Source organism: Saimiri boliviensis, chromosome 13 (assembly GCF_048565385.1).
Source record: "Saimiri boliviensis isolate mSaiBol1 chromosome 13, mSaiBol1.pri, whole genome shotgun sequence".
Lineage (NCBI taxonomy): Eukaryota > Metazoa > Chordata > Mammalia > Primates > Cebidae > Saimiri > Saimiri boliviensis.
In genome coordinates, this window is record NC_133461.1 from 66,691,603 (window position 1) to 66,712,618 (window position 21,016).

Consider the following 21,016-nt stretch of genomic DNA (forward strand, 5'->3'; position numbering starts at 1 on the left):
GGAAGTATAATTATTTCAATCCACATGGCTAAAAATAGTTTATTGGTTCAGTTATATCTCTAGGAATCCATGCAACTACGCAGAATGACTTTTTCTTTGAGGTGCACCTAGATTGCTGGTTTCTGTGTATTTATATTTCTTGAAAATTACATATCAAGGCACTTTCTCCCACAGAAACCTGACTTACTAAAACCTTCAGGCAAACTAGTTACTGATTACACAAGCATGCCCTTGGATTGGCCTACTCCAATTAGAATTTAGCTTTTTCAATTTTTAGTGTAGTGTATTTCCATTTGCAGTCACTCGAAGCTATGCTACTTCCAGCAACCTCTGATTAATTTTCTGTACTGCATGCTCATTTCTCTTTTTCGCTTGTTCCTTTTTGAATTTGCTTCTTTAATTTGTCCACATTTTTACATGTTTTCGAGATCGTCTTTGTCTTGTTATGTGGCTTGCAACCTAAATTAGTGTAACCGCTATAAACTTAACCATGTGTAAGTTTTCTTTTTATTCACAAATTGTCGGTTCATAGTGATTAGCTTGTAGTGATTGCTCAGTGAAGGTTGCTAATGGAATTTTATTTTGCTTAGGCTGTATTCTGAGGCATTTTATCTTGTACATTTCCTGCTGCTGTGTATTGGACCCCTTGAAAAAATGGTCTTAACCTTGATATCAGTTAATGGACTTCTCAGACACACTTTATGAATAAGATTTTCTTATGTAATTGTTTTTTCTTACATTTATTTCCTTGTGTTTGTCTTTTTGAAAGTGTGGAGATACATGTTAGAAGTAATCTAATGTTAGGGAAGTAACTTCTATAATACCATATATATATTTTGTGTAACCGTTGATTTATTCTTTAGTCTCTTATATTGGACTCATGTTACATAAATTTAGCATGACTTATAACCACATGGAACCTTGGAAAAATTAAAAGATGAGAAATTATAAATGCTTAAAAATTTTGAATGTTATTGAGACTGTACAATAAATTTTAGAAATTAAGAGGCTATATGGTTTCCTTGTGTACTTCTGTTATTTTAGAAGATTTAAATCATAAACTGAAACAGATGTTATTTAAAAGACATTTTTGAAAAATCAACTATATTAAAACAATACATGGGCTGGGCACTGCAGTTAACACTTGTAATTCTAGTGCTTTAGGAGGCTAAGGACGGTGGTTCTCTTGAGTCCAGGAATTCGCTACCAGCCTGGACAAAACTACGAAACCCTTTCTCTACAAAAAATACAAAAAATTATCTGGGCATGGGGGCCTGTAATCTTAGCTACTCAGGAGCTTGAAATGGGAGGAGTGCCTGAGCCCGGGGAGGTTGAGGCTACAGTGAGTTGGGGTTGCACCACTGTACTGCAGCCTCAGTGACAGAGTGAGACCCTGTTTTAAAACAAAAAATATGTGGTAGTGAGTTTTTAAGTTACTGAGTATTTCTCCTTTAAATACCCCAGTTGTATAATTTTTAAATCAGAAAACACTGAAATGAAGCCTAAATTCATATTATAACTAGTTTTAATAACTTAGAAGATTTAATCGGAGCTGATAGGCATTACCATAGTTACATGTTGGCAAAGTTTTGAAAATTTTCACAAGCTAAGTTTAGAAAGGGCAACCATAGATTTGTATTTAATTTTTAATTGCTACTGCTTATTTTGTTGGTTTTGAAAGACTTAGTAAAGTAGAAAGGCAATTTAAAACTAATTGGAATTCATTAAGTTGACTCTGGATTCTTAAATGTTCCAAAGTTTGGTTTCTTGAACCGTTTTTGGTTTTCTTTAAATTTGCATGTATGCGAAGTAAAGGAATGATACTGGTGCCAGATATTGTTTAAGGCAAATCCCCGACTTGGTATAGTTTATTCTGTAACTGTTTCAACGTATATCTTTCAAACATGCAGGAGATAATTTAATATATTCTTTTTTTCTTGTTTAGTAATGCTACAGCCCTTTGACTATGATCCAAATGAAAAAAGTAAACACAAGTTTATGGTACAGACAATTTTTGCTCCACCAAACACTTCAGATATGGAAGCTGTGGTAAGTACAGAAGAAGAATTTATTTTGGGGAATGGAGTTTTAAACTGTGGGCTTTGTTTAGCACTCAGTAGAAAAACCTAATTTCTAAAAATTAGAAGTTAAATTTAGATTTTTAAAAAATCTGCCAATTTCTTCATTATAGATAATTTTCAGAATGAAACAATTTTCAAATAGTATTTTTTTTAAGAAACAATTTAGAAATGCTGCTACTAGCTGGGTGCAGTGGCTTTGACCTGTGTAATCTCAGCACGTTGGGAGGCCAAGACAGGAATATCTCAAGCCCAGGTATTCGAGACTAGCCCAGGCAACGTGACAAGACCCCGTCTCTACAAAAAAGCTGGATGTAGTGTTGAATGCCTGTAGTCCCAGCTACCCAGGAGGCGTGGGAGGATTGCTTGAGCCCAGGAGGGGCCACTGTACTCCAGCCTGGGAGACAAAACAAGACCAATTGGAATAAAAGAGAAAAGAAAGAAATGCTGCTACTAAGAAGGTTCTGTGGTTGCTAGTGATATCGTCATGATTTTAATGGATAGCGATAGTAACTCTAGGACTATATAGAGGTTCTGTGACATTAGCCGATAACAATGGCAGGGTGATCGATAAAGAGTGCAACAGTGTATTTCAGCCAAGCCAAGCAGCTACACTCATCATTTAGCTGTCCTGGGTGAAACTTATTTACCATGATCATACCCTGTATGTCTCATGTTTGGTTTTGTTTATTTTTAGTGGAAAGAGGCAAAACCTGATGAATTAATGGATTCCAAATTGAGATGTGTATTTGAAATGCCGAATGAAAATGATAAATTGGTAAGTAGGAAAATGTAAAAATACTGGAAGCTGTTGAGCTTTCAGTTCCTTTGAAATTCCTTTAATTTTCCTTCTATTTTTGGCCTTTGTGGTGTGTGTGATACGGTTATTTCTCTTGATAAGACTCAGTGCTTATTTAAGTTTTAAAAAACTTGGTATGCCTTTTTAAATTTGATAACATTTTGTTTATTTAAGAAGAAAGAAAGACTCACTTTTAGGTCTAGACTCCATCCTGGAGAAGAACCATTTAAGTCTACCAAATTTTTGTGACTTAAACCCACTACAAATTCTTTTTTAGAATGAGATGTGTATACTTAATTTAAAAATACATATAAATTGCTTTTTTGGCCACTATGTACCAGCAGTCTGGGGATAAAAAAATTGTTTACATAGACTGTTTATTCCAGGTTTGGCTGTTCCCTGGTATTTTGGTCACTTTTGTTTTTAGTGAAATCCATCTGATTGTTATTCTTTAGTAAATAATTATTGCTGCTTATCATTAGTGTAAAATACAGTTTTCGGGACTGAGGGATATATGCATTTATTTAAAAACAAACAATCTGTGAATGTACAGAGTGGGTTATGGTCACTTATCTTGTCCTTTTTCCTGTCTGGATTGCAGGAAAATTCAAAAATTTGAATTTTTCCTATGCTAAGAGAGACTTGAAATATAAGTGTTTCTGTGTGTGTGACAATATATACAATAATACGGATAAATAGAATTGTTTGGCACAGTTTGGTTGCAGTCTGACATGAATACTGCGTTAATCTGGTAGCCATTTGCCCTATTGAAAAGTAAACATGCAGATTAAATACATGGGCTCAGTTACTGTGTTCCTCTTTCAGGATAAGCAGAAATGAAGATGTCTCTGATAATTAGGTATTGACCAAATTATTTTTTGAATTTTAGAAATGGCTCTTTTAAGTGATTCTGGAGGTATTTACCAAAAGCAAAAAAATGCAAATGTGTATACTTTCTGTAAAGTGAGTGGTAGTTGGCCTGTGTATGCTTCCCATTTGGAGGTTTTCTTTATTTTTTGCTTAGGCTGAGGGAAGCTGATAGCTTGCACCACAGGTATTACTGTTGAAACCAACAAAACAAAACAGCACATTGTCTGGATTGACTTATTTATTTACTTATTTTTATTTACTTTTTTTGGTGCCGTGACTCGGATTGACTTTTAAAAAAAATTTGGATATTTTCTTACTTAGAGTTTTATGTCATTTTTTACGGTAATTTAGTTAACATAAATATGTCTTCTGTCTGGGCTTCTACTATGCTCTAGATAGCACATACTTTGAGATATGTGAAAAGCGTTGGAACCCCAGGTGTTTGATACTGCTGATTAAGAGTGGCCTCACTGGTTTGGGAACCTAACCAGAAGTTGATGGAAATGATATGGCAATGGCAGTTGAACCTAGCCATTTACACATCTTGGGTGAGAAGAGCAGTTATGCCTACCTATTTGTCTAGCCCATGGTAATCCAAGAAAGTAGTTTTGGGTCTGTTTTAGCACCTGAACAAATACTGAATGGAGTTCCCAGAGTCCCCTGCCAAGAAACTCGGGCAGAAGTAGTTTGAGCCTGAAACCTTTTCAGAGCACATGTTACTAGTAACCTGTAAGTTAAGTAACTTCAAAGTACTCTAGATAATACCTGATTCTGAGCCTTGATTAGCTAGCTGCTGAATGTATTTTCACTAACTGGATTATCTGGACTTGTATATTAAATTGTAGGCAGTATCTGCTAAAAATAATGATTTTTAAAAATACTTATTTTGAAAAACTTTAAGCACCTGGAAGAGTAGATAGGAGGAGTACAGTGAACCTCTGTGAACTTACGAGCAGCTTTAACAATGACAAGTTTGTGGTTAAGCTTATTACATATAAATCCTGTTACTTCCCATCTTAGGTATTGTTTAAGGCAAATCCCAGACTTGGTGTAATTTGATTTGTAACTGTTTCAATGTCTATCTTTCAAAGTACTTAAAAAAAAGAGATAAAAGAGTTTTAATGATAATACTATGCCTTTAAAAATTTAGTGTATCCTTAATATCAAGCTATCCAGGCAGCATTAAAACTAGTCACAAATGTCTTTAAAATTTTTTTTCCTGCAGTTTGTTTGAATTAGATGAAAATAAAGTCCAAATACTACTACTACTTTTTTTTTGCTATGTTGCCCAGGCTGTAGTGCAGTGGCACGATCTCAGCTCACAGCATCCTCCACCTCCTGGGTTCAAGTGATTCTCTTGCGTCAGCCTCCCTATGAGCTAGGATTACAGGCACACGTCACCATGCCTGGCCAATTTTTGTAATTTTTGTAGAGATAGAGTTTTGCCAGGCTGGCCTCGAATTCCTGAACTCAGGTGATCCACCTGCCTCGGCCTCCCAAAGTGCTAGGATTACAGGTGTGAGCCACTGCGTCTGGCTGAGTCTTACACTTCTTTTGGATGATATGTTTCTTAAATCTCTTAGTTTGTTGTATTTTCTCTGTCTTTCTCTCTCTTTGCAAATTATTGTATATTTTTATTATTAAACTAGGTTTGCCTATAGACTTTCCCACAGACTTGATTTTGCTGATTCCATCCTTATGGTGTCATTTAACCTTTTTTCTCTGTCCCTGGTATTTTCTATGATTGAAAGTTCAAAATGAGTGGTTCTCATCCAGGGGCAATCGATTTGTTCTTCTAGGGACTATGTCTGGAGACATTTTTGGTTTTCACAACTGAGGGGTCGATAAGGGTGCTGCAGTTATCTGCTTAGTGGGCAGAGGCCAGAGATGCCTCTCAACTTCCTATGATGCACAAAACAGCCCCCACAACGAAGAATAATCTGGTTCAAAATGTCAGTAAAGCTGAGATTGAGATAGTGTGGCCTAGGTCTGTTAATTCGTTTAAGATTGATGGTGATACTCTGTCATTCCTACTGCATACACTACTTAGAATACTTCCGTAAAGAGAAACTTGTGCTTATGTAGTACTTTTCAGTGGTAGAGTTTAAAAAGGCACAGAACAAATGCCCACGTTTCTCTTCGGTTAAAGGTTTTAAAAAATAAGTTTGTTTGTAAGCATCCCTCCTGTGATGTACAGTTGATCTTCCTCCTTCCGTCCTTTTGTTCTTCCCTCTGTACTTGTATATTATTAAAACTCATGAATTTAAACATATTTGAGTTTTAACTCCTTGTTAATTACCATTATTGGTACTCAAATTGCCTGGTAAGTAGACTTTTCAAATTGATTTCTTGAGTTTTTTTTGACCCTCGCAGTCTTTGGTAATTTTCTTGTCTAATGTGGCAAGATTTTTCCAGGTCCAGATCTGGAAAAATTTCTTCAGGAAGCTCAGGGCCATTTTAGTGGGAGATGGTGTTTCAAGACTACAGTCAGTCAGGACCCTGTGACAAAATTGATTTTTAATTTTATCAAACTTTCTATTCATCTTTTGACCAAGATAAGAGTGGAGGCCTGTTTTTCATCTGAAGGCAGTTCTTCAAATGGTAAAATTTTAATGATAAAACTGTGTCAGCAGTATATAGGATGATGTAGATCCTTTTATTTTTTTGGAGTAATGATTTCATTTTATGGTTGGTTTATGTTGGGTAATTCAAAATATGCAAAATCCAATACTGATTGCTGAGAAGAATAGGCAGGTACTTCTGTGAACCAGCTGAAGTGGTGTTTCAATATAGCAGTACATAAACATAACTTACAACTTTCATGGCTCACTGGCCTTGCCATTATGATTTTTGATGGATGTTTTTGAGTGTTTATAATTTACATTTCAAGTTTTGCACATAAAATGAGACTTAAAGATTGTAACATATCACCATTTCAAATTTACGTAATTCAAACGTGCAAAAATCGTGTCTGTAGTATTGAGGCTAGAAGTGACCTTAATTGATTAATGTGTATGTTGAAGAAAGGCTAAAACACAGTTGTCCAGTGTATTAGGCTGGAAGCGTTCTGTAGTCAGGTGAGTTTGGAAAAATACTGCAAATGTCTCCAAAAGGAATCACATTGTGTATTTGCCTATTAAAAGCTCTGAAAAAACTTAATGGTAAAGAAATGTATTTAACCCAGTATTTATTTTTTAATATAATCTAATTAACTTATGAAATATACTTTGGGAAATGCTTTTCCTGCTTAAACTCACTCTTGTAGTATTAACTAACCACATTTTACAAGAAATGTTGCTTACTGAGAAATGGTGTTTAAACTCAGTGCAACCTGGCACGGACCCAATTCTGTCTAGGTTGTTAGTTGATTATGTGACTTGCAAGTTGTGAGTTTAATGTTGCATCTCATTTTTTATAGAAAATATGAAATCTCAAGGTACCAAATCTGAAGTCTTTATGATAGGACAAAATATAAAATAAGTTTTTGTTTCTAACAATTAAGGATAAAACCTTTTATGTCTAAAGTTAACAGAACACCTCTTAGTATTTCATTTGTGTGGTAATAAGACCCTGTTGATAATTGTATCCTGCTGTTTCTGGGTCTGTATTCTCTATAGATGAAGTTGATAAAACTTGTTAAAAAAAATCATAGTATCTTTGACATGTTGGTTTCTTTCTAGTATCTGTAGATAAAATTAGTAGTTAGTATCCCTTTTCTCTGTTTAGTTTAGCATGAAATTTGTGTCTTCAGAAGTTAGGATGTTCCTGGATAGTGTGATGAATAGATAAACATTTTGTTAATTTACTTCCGATGAACTGATAAAATGCTATATGATGCCGAATCCTGACTTACACAATTGCTGAAGTACATTTCTAAATGTGCAAGATTAACAGAAATGTGTTGGAAACTATGTTGGTGATGTATATTTTTAAAAGTATAGAGTGGAAAATACACTTTTTATCTTATGATTGTAATACAGCGAATTCCCTGAGATCTTTCCGCCCTTTATTCTTTTAGTTTATTTATTAGTATGTTGTTAAAAGTATGTTAACTTAAGCAAAATCGGTTTAGTTTTTAACTGAGTTTCTGATAACAACCTAGGATTTAACATAGAACTCTCTGGATGGCATTTATATTTCCTTTTCAGCTTTATTTAGTGTTTAGGAGTAGTGGAAAAGTTCATAGTGGTTCCCTACACATTTATTTTTTGTTTCAGTATATACATACATTATGAAATGATCACCACAATCAAGCTAATTAACATACCCATCACCTCAGATTAGCACCATTTTATGGGTCACATTTACTTTAAAGAGTTGATCATCAAAATTTCATTTTTGATAATCAACTTAGAAAAATTTGGTTAATATTCACAGCAGATTCTGCAATAGCTATCACAGTTGTTGGTGCACTCTCCTCAAGTATTGTAGAGATAGCAAGTCTTAAAACTTTGTAATTTTTCTTTTTTAGTGTTTCTTAACCGCACTCCCTCACTTCCCCACCCCCACTTCCAGTATCCCTTTGCAAAAAGAAGTACACTGGTATTTAAGTACTGTACTAGTTTGTTCTTACATTGCTATAAAGAAGTACTTGAGACAGTATTATATATACAGAAAAGAGGTTTAGTTGGCTCACAGTTCTGCAGGCTGTACAGGAAGCATGGCAGCTTCTGCTTCTGAGGAGGCTTCAGGAAACCTCCAATCACGGTGGAGGGCAAAGGGAGAGCAGATGTCTCACATGGCAGGAACCAAGAGCAAGTGAGCAAAGGTGCGGTTCCACACGCTTTTTAACAACCAGATCTCATGAGAACTATCAGGAGAACAGTACCACTGGATGATGCTAAACCATTCATGAAGGATCCACCCCCATGATCCAATCACTTCCCAACAGGCTCCACCTCCAACAATGGAGATTACAGGTTGACAAGAGATTCTCTGGGGACACAGATCCAAACCATATCAAATACATTGTATAAGTATACTCCACTTGTTTGAGGATTTTGATCTTTTTACAGATGCTATTAATTCTTGGATGTTTATGTGTTGTGAACACAGTGAAAAAAAATGGGATGTTATTTTGTTGATTTCTTTAAACTTTTTAGGACCTTGATTACTGAATATGTAAGTAAGGAAGTGATTGAAGTTTTGTGGTCATCTTATAGGGTAAAAAATGGAGCCAGCTTCAGAAGTACAGTGGTTGAGTCCATGTTATTCTTATAGTTTAAATCATTTATTTGTGACAAAACAATTCTCATTTATTTGAACCATCACTAAAGTGTGGGCTCCTTTTTGGGAAATAGCTCTCTGATTTGGATCATAGATAAGGTGCCCAAGGAAACTTAGGAACCCTTTTATTTTAGAACAAAGGAATCTTAGTATTTTTTCCTGCATAACAGGCATACACAGATACCCTCCTTAAGCACACTAAGATGTGTAGTTACTCTAGTCCTAGGGAACAGCAGGTGCATACCAATACATTTCATTTCATTAATGGCCTCTAGTGTCTTCACTTGAGTTGTTGTCAGTGCTAGTACTGAAAGCCATTCAGCATGCTCCCTGTATTGTTGACAGCTGGAGGCACATGATACTAAAGTACTGACTATTGTGCAAAATAGGGTTCTTTGAATTACTAGCTGTGTTTGGAAATTGTCAACTCTGTATTATTAAATACCTAATGTCCAATTAGTGGTAGTAGTGGTTTTTTAAGGATTGAATGTGGTTTGTTATTTTTGAAGTTTTATGATCTATTCATTTGTGTTCAATTCTAAAGAATTTTTGAGATATTTTCTAAATTTCTTAAATGTATTGCATTTCATTTTTGTCCTCCATATGACATTTGATGGTGACATATTTTCTAGGAAAAAAATACTGATTTTTTTTTTTAATGAAGACTGAGGGGCTGTAAAGAACAGGGATTTCAGGGATCTTACTAAAAGACATTTTATGGTTGAATATACTTTATTTTCTGTTGAGACAGAACAAATGGGATATGAGTAAGTATAATTAGGGAAATCTCTTTCCCACCGGTTTGTGTAATACAGTATTACTTTCACCTGTTAAAGGCATTTGAGAAGAAAAGAAGAGAACTATGGAGTTAATGGTTATGTGAATCTTTAATTGTGTTTATTCGCCTGGAACGTGTGTGAGAGAGTGTAATGGGGATAGGCTTTAAATACAAGAGAGGTTTATTAAAAAATGTTCAGATTGAGTGTTATCAAAGGTAAGAAGACATGAATGTGCTTATTTTTCAGATCATTGACAATTACTAATTAGTAAAAAACATTAAGAGTCACAAAGAATTAGATGGTATTAATTTTAAAACAACATAAACCTGGCATAAATTTTAATAAAATATATACCTTTAATAAGTGCACGTAATACAATAGATTAAAACTAATTTTGTTTGGGAAATAATTTAAAAAGCGAGTTCAGAAACTGTACTTTTTGCCTTAACAAAGCTATTACTTACTAGTATTGTTTCTTATGCATTAATGCATTTTTAAAGAGTAAAATGTTAATGTTTTAGAGCCTAATGCTTTCTGTGTCAGTCATTCCCAATATGCAGAAGAAATCAGAGTTCAGTGAGAATCTGAGAATATGTTTCCCATGCCATCTCAGGGTGTAACTCCACCAGGGACTGCTCCGACTGTCACTTCAATGAGCAGCATCAACAACAACACAGTTGCCACACCTGCCAATTATCACAAGAAGGATGACCCCAGGGGACTCAGTGTGTTGAAACAGGAGAAACAGAAGGTTTGTTATAGGGAGCTAACAGACTTAGGAGTCTACTAGTGTTAATGATTAAGGTAATGTAGATAACTAGCAGATAAGAAGTATTGTGAGTGTGTTATATGAAGTAGATAGAATTGAACTATGCTTAAAATTACAATAAAACTACAAAGCACTTAAAAATCATGCACACAAACTATTCTGTTCTAAAAAACTTCTGAACTTAAATCTCAGTAGTGAGCAGGACAGTATAAATGTAAGTATTATGAAGTTGGTGTAATTTTTTTCTTTGAGATTTGGGGAGCATATTTTTTTCTTTTTGAGATGGAGTCTTGCTCTGTCGCCCAGGCCGGAATGTATGGCACAATTTTGACTCACTGCAACCTCTGTCTTCCTGGTTCAAGCGATTCTCCCACCTCAGCTTCCTGAGTAGCTGGGATTACAGGCATTTGCCACCATGCCTGGCTAATTTTTTTTTTTTTTTTGGTAGAGATGGGGTTTTACCATGTTGGTCAGGCTGGTCTCAAACTCCTGACCTTAGGTGATGTACCTGCCTTGGCCTCCCAAATTGTGGGATTATAGGCGTGAGCCACCACACACAGCCAGCCCCAATCTGTTTAAACAGATTGTTTATACCTTGATTTGGTTTTGCAGATGATATGCATACTAAGGCTTTAAAAAAATTATCCTTTATCTAAATGTTTAATACTTTTTTGTTTTTGTGATTGGGAATTATTTACTTTTGGGAATCATGATCCTAGAGAAATAGTAAATTGGTTGTTAAGAGTGGGGAAAAAATTTTTCAGGTAGCCTTGTTCTTGTTATTTACATCCTGTCTCTTAATTCATAGGTTAAGACCTTAATTCTGCCTCTGACAGTTTATGACAGTACTCTTGACTTTAGCCTCTTAACTTCATGTCCATTTTTATCCATCACTCCTGTTATAAGAATGTAGCCTCATATTTATGTCCTTTATCTCCTTTGTTCTTCCCAAGGTTTCTTTGTAAACTTTTCCTTATATTTCCAATTCCTAGTTTCCTCTTTTTCTGTTTAACCCCCAGTAGAAATACTTGGAATATTAGAACCGAAATTCTGGTGGTTAAGAAAAAATACAGATGGTCATGCATACTTCTTAAGGATGTATATTGAGAAATGTGTTACAATGATGTGTGAACATCATTGAATGTGCTTATACAAATCTATATATGGTATAGCCTGTTGCTCCTAGGCTACAGACTTGTATAGCATGTGGCTGTACCTACAATAGTAAGTATTCTTGTAGCTAGAACAATCTACACTAACCTTGTTCAGACTGCAGCCTGCAGCCTGCAGCCCGCATGTGGCCCAGGATGGCTTTGAATCCAACCCAACACAAATTCATAAACTTCCTTAAAATACTATGAGTTTTTTTTTTTTTTTAAATAGCTCATTAGCTGTTGTTAGTGCTAGTGTGTTTTGTGTGTGGCTCGAGACCGTTCTTCCAGTGAGGCCCAGGGAAGCCAGAAGATTGGACACCCATGACTACACACAGAAAAGGTGCAGCAAAAATATGGCATAAGAGATAAAAAAAAAAAACTTATATGCCTGTATAGGCCACTTACTGTGAGTAGATTTTGTCGAACTGGAAGTTGTTCTGGGTGGATCAGTGAGTGAGAGGTGAGTGAATGGGAAGACCTAGGACATTACACTGTAGATTTTATAAGCAGTGTACACTTAGGCTGTATTTATTAAAATTGTTTTCTTTAATTTTAGCTTTCTGTAACTACTTCATAAACTCTAAAATTAAAATTTTGACATAATTTAAAGCACAAGCAGAGTGTATACATATATAAAAATATCTTTTTTATGTCCTTATTAACTTTTTTTCTTTAAAATTAGATTATTTTTCCAAAACTGTTTTTGTTAAAAACCAAGACACAGGCACACATATTGGCCTAGATGTTAACAGGGGCAGATTCATCAGTGTCACTGTCTTCCATCTCTACATCCTGTCTCACTGGAAGGTCGTCAGGGGCAGTTACGCGCATGGAGCTGTCATCTCCTATAACAGTGCCTTCTGGAATACCTCCTGAAGGACCTATTAGAGTCTGACTTAGAGTTAACTTTTTGTTTTCATAAGTAGAAGGAGTATACTCTAAAATGAATAATAAAAAGCATAGCGCAGTAAATACATTAACCCGTAACAGTTATTTATTACCAAATATTCTGTATTGTACAAAAATTGTATGTGGACGATTTATGACTGGAGTACAGTGTGTATATTTACCACCAGCATCACCACAAACGTGTGAATAATGTGTTGTGCTGTGACCTCACTAGGTAATAGGAATTTTTCAGTGCCATTATAATTGTGTGGGAACACTATCATATGTATAGATCATTGTTGACCAAAACGTTGTTACACGGTGCATGACTGGACAACTCATAGATGGAGGGTTACTGGAGATAGGCTAAATAATGTAGTGGAAAATGGACAAGATTGGTATAGTGTTTTATTTTAGTTGATACACACCTTGACTTTCCAGCTTATTCTAAATTGCAGTGTTAAATATAATGTTACTAGTGATCAGTTAACTAAGAGTCACAGTATGTTGAATCCCTCTAGTTTGCTTGTTTCATGGTTCTCAGAATGGTCAGTCTTCTCTTTCTGGACCAGTTTGAAGCAACTCTCAAGAAACAAGCTGTTTTATTGGAGCCAAACCTCACTAATGGAGGTCCTGAATGGAAGCATATACTTAAAGTCACACCTGCTTAGTTTTTTTCATCAGGCTCTTCGGATTGTCACTCCACGATGACTCAAAGCTCACCCTCCCATCACACTCCACCCCCTTATAAACCCCCAATAAGGGTGAATATGCTATTATACTTTGAGTATATGTAAATAAATTAGATTTTCTTGCACGTGTTATGTATGTTGACTGGTTTGTAAGGGGCCTAGGTGTAGTACATGATATAACTTACTGGGCACACTTTTGAAGTATGTTTCGGCTTCACTATGTTCTTTGCATTCTAGTCTCTTTATGCTCCACAAGTTGGTTATTATTCTCCTTTTTGTTACAAAAATAGTATAACATTATTAAGAGAAATTCCATGAAAAAGAAAAATTTAATTGTATTTAATTAGATAAATTTTATTTCCAAGTCTATTAGAATATGAAAAATCTAAATCTAATTCCAGTCTAGTTATCTTTTTATAGAGTATCTTCTTATGGACATGTTATTTAAAATTCGAAAGAATGGAAAGCTGCCCATCAAATGCTTGACAAAAGTGAAATGTTTAACTTTGGCAAGGCATAGAATAGAGTATTTAATGACATGCCATTTAAAATGATTAAAAATATGCATATAAATGAACAAGCAAATATGTATGCCAGTTTTATAAAATGTATGTCAAAAAATAGTAATGTAAATAATAGTTTTGTTGATTTAATGAGAATATGGGGAATGACTTTTTCCCTTCCCCTCATAATTTTATGCAGTTTAAAGAATTTAAAAATAAAAATCCAGTTATCAAGAGCTTGATGATTCCTCGTTTTAGTTTTTTTCTTTTTGCTGTTGACCCCTTGTATATCGTTTTTGCCCCAAAAGACAGGATCTCACTCTGTCACCTGGGCTGGAGTACAGTGGCATGATTTCGTCTCATTGCAGCCTATACCTCCTGGGCCCAAGTGATCGATCCTCCCACCTCAGCCTTATGAGTAGCCAAGATTACTGGTGCACACTACCATGCCTGGCTAATTTTTAAAATTGTTATTTGTAGAGACAGGGTCTCCCTCTGTTGCCCAGGCTGTTCTTGAACTCCTGGGCTCACACAGCTGTCCATCTTGGCCTCCCACAGTGTTCAGATTACATGAGTGTGACATGGTGCCCTGCATCATCCTCTTTAAGTTTTTTGTCAATTTTCTGGTATGAGTATGAGACTTTTTTTTCCAATTCCTGACCAAAACCTACAAGTTCTTCAGTTGCTATATTGGCGCCTATGGCCACCGCCTATACAGAGGAAAGGTAGTGTGCCACCTGATCATTATCAAAAGTTGGATTTGTGCTGGGATAGAATTTGACCACACTGAAAATCATTTTGAAATGAGTTCTCACTATTAAGGAAAGGAATAGGGAAAGGTATTGGCAGAGTAAAATGTATCTGAAACAGTGTTTTAATAATACAGGAGCAAGAGAAAGGCTCAGAGAAAGAATTGAAGTAGGCTTCTTTAAACCCTTTCTTAACTGGGAAGTCTGAAGAAAAATGGAAGAATCTGCCAACAGATCAAATACATACTGTGGTTCATGAGAACGTCATTATAATTTTTTTTTTTTTTTAAAGCAACAGAGTCTCACTGTTGCTTAGGCTAGAGTGCAGTGGTGTGATCTTGGCTCACTGCAACCTCCGCCTCCCGGGTTCAAGCGATTCTCCAGCCTCAGTTTCCTGAGTAGCTGGGATGACAGGCACGTGCTACCACATTCAGCTAATTTTTGTATTTCTAGTAGAAACATGGTTTCTTCTTGTTGGTCAGGCTGGTCTCAAAGTCCTGACATGAGGTGATTTGTTCACGTTGGCCTCCCAAAGTGCTGGGATTACAGGAATGAGCTATCGCACCTGTTGAACCTCATCGTACATTTTCATTTTAAAACAGATTAATTTTTACATGGATTTAAGCATACTAATTAAATAACATCCCCTTCATAAGAAAAGTTTTGCCCTTTGAACAATCGGTTAATACTAATATAAATTTGTCAGCTGGGATGGTGTGGTAGGTGTACAGCCTCTGATAAATCTTAACAAAATGAGTATTGTGGAATGCCATAAAGTTGATTTTGTAAATGTGTTTGTTAGCAGTTTATAGCTGAATAAAGCAGATTTTTATCTACAATTATTTTAAAGCAAGTAAAAATTTAATTAAAATGAAAAAAGCTTGTTACAGTAATACTGCTATGATATGTGGTGACATAAATGCTGTTAGAGTGAAGGATGTTGGGGTACTTTAGACCACAGGCGGAAAAATACCTAGGTACTGTCATAGATGTTTATCTCCAGGCCTTCAACACTAGCTTCAAATGGTTCAGTGTTGGTGAGAATTAAGATTTTGGGGCTCATAGTCTTGAAAACATGCTAAGTGCTACTGTGATGTTGAATCACGTGAATTATAGCAAACTGCATTACCAAAGATGTGGAATTAATCTGTTAGCTTTCTTTGCATGTTTTTTTTTTTTAGGTAGTTTCTGATTTTATTGGAATGATTACGATAATATCCCCCTACCCCACAGAACCTCATTTGAATTGCAGAACCAGAGCATGGAAAATGACCTTCTTATTTGGATTTTGTTGACGTCAGTCATTCAGCATACTGTCGTTGAATAACTACTCTTTACCAAAGTGCTGAGTTTAGGGGTAAATAACAAAGAGAGATGGCTCTTGCTCTCCCAGCCTTTGAAGTATTATAGGAAAGAACTTCAACAGTAATTATTAAGATACATAATAAAGTGCTATGGTAGAGGTACGTGCCAGGGATTATGGGAGTGGAGGGAGTGGGCTCCTTATTTAGACTGATCTGACTGCTGACATGTACTGATTTAGGTCTTTTAAAGAATATTTCAGAAACAAAGATGTAGAATTTATGTTTCTATTTGTTTAAAACCTGTAAGATTTGGTTAGTTAAAAAATTCCCAATATCTTTGTAATACAGAATGACATGGAACCTAGCAAAGCTGTTCCACTGAATGCGTCTAAACAAGATGGACCTATGCCAAAACCACACAGTGTTTCACTTAATGATACTGAAACAAGGAAACTAATGGAAGAGTGTAAAAGACTTCAGGGAGAAATGATGAAGCTATCAGAAGAAAATCGACACCTGAGAGTAAGTTCTGTTGGTTGAAAATAAGTTGATTGAAATCTGAAGGTATAGGACATGTCATGTGAGTGTTATTAGGCCATTTTAGCAATTAGTTTTTAAATTTATCCTTGGTCAGTTCTTTCTTCTTTTCCCCAGTTTGATTATGTCCTGGCTTTTGCTCCCCATCCTACTCCTCTTTTTACCAGTCTTCCTGTGTTTTCTCACTGGTGCAAGTTCCTTACCTTAGCACACATTCTAATTGTTTGTGATCTGGCCTGTGGCATTGCCATCTTCCACTCTTGTTTCTCCTGTTCTTCCCATTTTGTGCCCCAGTAATACTGAACTGCCTAGGATTGTGTTTTCTCACATTATAGCCATGAGTCACTTAGGGCTGTTGAGCATTTGAAATGGGGTTTGTTCAAATTGAGCTATGCGGTGAGTGTAAAATAACTGAAGTTGAAGAGTTAGTACAGAAAAAGGTAAAATCTTTTTTTATCGTTATATATTGAACTAGTAGTTTAGGTATATTGGGTTGAATAAAATATAAAATTAATTTTACCCATTTCTTTTTACTTTTAAATGTACTTTTGGAAAAATTTAACGTTACGTATGCAGCTCACATTATGTTTGCATGGGGCAGCATTGGGCTAGAGTATGCTGGAGAAGAAGCTGTTTAATACTTATCTTTTGCTTTAGTGTAAGCTCTGCACAGTGACTGGAATGGCCTGGAACCCTGTCCCTCCTGACACAGGACATACACACATTGATGTTTTGCTACTAAGTTGTTGTCATCGTTTCAGTATAGCCTTTGGTCGGACTCTCTCTCAAAAAGAAAAAAAAAAAAATCAATTTGGCCTGTTTGCTTTGTGTCTCCACTATGCCAATTTCATTTATTTCTTACTTGTTAGAGGCCTTTCTCCCTCTAGTGGGCAGTAATTTCCTTGGGGGCAAGGGCTGTGTTTCATTTATCTCTGCATTCACAGTACATGCATGTAGTAGTCATTCACATATTTGAATGAATAAATGGATGGTGAAGGAGGACTGATTTGAGTATGTCTGAACTTTATGAATAATTTGTCTTTGACAAGTAATTACTTGTTTCAAGACCTGAAAACCTATACATTGCTCTTTAAGCTTTGTTTGAAGCTCTTTGCAGCAAAGTAGATGTTAGAAAAATGTATGTAACTAAAGTTAAATGATAGAAGTTATTTGATTATTCTTTTTGGTAGGTGTATGTAGGAACTACACTCTGGATTAAAGTCACTGTGTTTTAAGTTGATCTGTGAACTTCTCTTTGCTCAAATGCTTTTTAAAGTGAATATGTATCTTCATATTTAATATTTCATAGTACTCCCTCGAGGGTTACCCCTCTGCTTCCAAGCACCTGTCTGGATAGTAGAAAGAATGTCTTTATTTCATACCTACATACCATGGATCTTTCAAAGGATTTTGTTACTTTTACTCTATCTGACATGACTTCCACAGTTCTTTGATAAAGATGTGCTCATTAGGGTGCTCAATAGATTTATTTCAGAAGCCACTGTTGACCTCTGCCAGGGAGGGGAGAAGTGGAAACAATAGGAATGACACACAGGTGGGGCAGGGCTGAAAAATAGGAAGAGCAAACAGGAAGTAGGTGAGAGAGAATTTATTCCCGGTTTCTACTTTTTATATGCTGATGAGATTATATGCTGTATGAGATTTTGAGAGAGAATTGTGCTGTTGGAAAAATAAGACATAAAAAACTTTTGAGCGGTGGCCCATGCCTGTAATCCTATCACTTTGGGGGGCTGAGTAGATCACCTAAGGTCAGGAGTTTGAGACCAGCCTGGCCAACGTGATGAAAACCTGTCTCTACTAAAAATATCAAAATTAGCTGGGCATACTGGTGGGCGCCTATAATCCCAGCTACTGGGAAGGCTGAGGCAGGAGAATCACTTGAACTCAGGAGGCGGAGGTTGCACGTGAGCCAAGATCACGCCATTGCACTCCAGCCTGGGTGATAAGAGTGAAACTTCGTCGCAAAAACAAACACACACACTTCGAAGACCCACTGGCTTCAATAATTTATTTCAAACTCTTTAGTATTTTATTCATAGACCCATCATAATTTTTTTCAGGTTAAGTTTTTTGCTTCTGCCTGTTCACTGTTCTTTTTAATTCCTTTAGTCCTGTTTTTTTTTTTTTTAAACTTTTGTCTTGATCAGCAGCATGAAAAGCCTTGTGGTTCGTAATTCATACTGCATGTGAATCACCCAGTGAGCTTTAAAAAATTACAGTTTACCAGGCCCTCTTCAGACCTAGTGAATCAGAATCACAGGAGTATTAAAAGTTCTGCAGATGTTTGTGAAAGATAGCTGAAACTGAGAATTACTGCTGTTTTTACACAGGACTAATTAAACCCAATTCCAGAAAATCCGATAATGCAAATAAAACTGCCATTAGGTGTACTCTTTTAGTTAGTGTTTATTTATAAGCACAATGAGGGAATCGTGGGAGAACATTTTGCCTTGCACTGAAAAAAGTAAAAATCAGCCCTGCCATTCATCAGGTTGGATAACAGACACAGATAAAGCCCGCTGCATAGTTAACAGGTATTAGCATTTTCCCCAAGGTTCACACTGCACACGGTGTATAACAACTTCCTGCCTGAAGTGACTTCTGCTTTCTTCTGAGAAACCTTGTCCTCTAAAGACAGTGCTGTGTGAAGCCCTATCAGTAAGAAAGAAGCACCCCATTCTTGCCTGGAGGATCTCGGTCATTTTGACACAGAGAAGCACCCTCAGTTTCCAGTCCAGGTGCAGAGCTTCAGATAAGGGGTTCTTATATACATTTCTCATCTAAATTTTTAGTTTCTGAAGAAATAGTATTATTTGTCTGCTTTCCAGTCCTGACCTGGTGCTACTGCTTTACACACAGCCGTTTGCTTTGCTTTGAGCATATGAAAACACTGTTACTTAAATTTCATGCTAAGCTGTTTCTTCCTTTCCCCAAATTCTGGGATACCCGTATCTCTGTTTTTGGCAAGAATATCCCCTTGTGCCTCTGCTGTTCTGGTTCCTCAGTTGCAGTAGGCCAGTAAACACAACTGGCAAACTACAGATTTGGTAGTTTTGACTGACTGGGCTGGGACAGATGCAACTGATTTTAAATACTGTGGGCCACCTTGGAAGTAAGTGTATAGAACTCTTTTTTAATTGTGTTTTTAGTGGGATTTAAAAAAATGTAAATATAACTAGATCTGACTTTTGTATTTTAGGAATACATTTCTCAGCTTCAGTTTAAAAAAATCAGTGTTATTGAGGTATAATTTATATCCCATAGAGACACCCATTGTGAGTGTACAATTCACTGATGTATAGAATTTTGCAACCATCACTATAGATACTCAGTTTTAGAATGTGTCCATCAGTCCCAGTAACTTTCCTTTTGTGGTTAGCAGTTAATCCCTGTTTCCGTCCCCCGCCATGGGCAACCACTAATCTACTTTCCATCCCTGTAGATTTTTAGCTTCAGTAATCTTGTTAGAAGCTTGTTTTTAAAAACCTCTTGTGTGTGTATGTTTTTTTTTTTTTTTTCCTAGGATGAAGGTTTAAGGCTCAGAAAGGTAGCACATTCGGATAAACCTGGATCAACCTCAGCTGCATCCTTCAGAGATAATGTCACCAGTCCTCTTCCATCACTTCTTGTCGTAATTGCAGCCATTTTCATTGGATTCTTTCTAGGGAAATTCATCTTGTAGAGTGAAGCATGCAGAGTGCTATTTCTTTTTTTTCTCTTGACCAGAAAAAGATTTGTTTACCTACCATTTCATTGGTAGTATGGCCCGCGGTGACCATTTTTTTGTGTGTACAGCGTCATATAGGCTTTGCCTTTAATGATCTCTTACGGTTAGAAAACACAATAAAAACAAACTGTTCGGCTACTGGACAAATTGTATATTACCAGATCATCACTAGCAGATGTCAGTTGCACATTCAGTCCTTTATGAAATTCATAAATAAAGAATTGTTCTTTCTTTGTGGTTTTAATAAGAGTTCAATAATTGTTCAGAGTCTTGTAAATGTTATTTTAATAATCCCTTTAAATTTTATCTGTTGCTGTTACCTCTTGAAATATGATTTATTTAGATTGCTAATCCCACTCATTCAGGAAATGCCAAGAGGTATTCCGTGGGGAAATGGTGCCTCTTACAGTGTAAATTTTTTTCTCCTTTACCTTTGCTAATATCATGGCAGAATTTTTCTTATCCCTTGTGAGGCAGTTGTTGACTGAGTTTTTCATCCTTACAATCCTGTCCCATGGTATTTAACATAAAAAAATAATAAAACTGTTAACAGATTCTTGCTTGGTAGCTTGTTTGTGTCTGTCGTGTTATTAGAGGGGAGTCCACTATATATGGTCACTTGACATTATGATGCAAAGGTTTCTCTTGCATTGAAACCCTCTCAGATATTACAGTATTTTTAATCAAAACTCCTAATTCTGTTAAGGAAAGGAGTTGATTAAATTTCAAGGTATTACTAGTATTTTGGGGGATTACAGTTTGTTTTCAAGATAATAGAAAATAAGTTTGTTTTCAAGATAATAGAAAATAAGGTCCACGAGAATAGAAGTTAGGTGATTTCAGTGAGTTGATGTGTTCAGAGTAATCTGATTTGCCCCATTCATAACAAGTTCTGAGAGTATGTTCTCAAGGAATATTTA

General features: G+C 35.9%; 1 protein-coding gene across 2 annotated transcripts in view; it reads left to right on the forward strand.

The window, feature by feature from the left end:
- Window positions 1-20,663, forward strand: part of VAPA (VAMP associated protein A) — a 42,991-nt gene extending 22,328 nt beyond the window's left edge. The window contains exons 3-7 of one of the 2 annotated variants that reach the window (XM_003924851.4): window positions 1,946-2,049; window positions 2,776-2,856; window positions 10,366-10,503; window positions 16,160-16,333; window positions 19,893-20,663. In XM_003924851.4, coding sequence (XP_003924900.1) covers window positions 1,946-2,049; window positions 2,776-2,856; window positions 10,366-10,503; window positions 16,160-16,333; window positions 19,893-20,051 — 656 coding nt within the window. In that variant the 3' untranslated portion in view covers window positions 20,052-20,663. The remainder of the gene's footprint in view (window positions 1-1,945; window positions 2,050-2,775; window positions 2,857-10,365; window positions 10,504-16,159; window positions 16,334-19,892) is intronic. The other variant, XM_003924850.4, reaches the window with a different exon arrangement.
- Window positions 20,664-21,016: the final 353 nt, after the last annotated feature.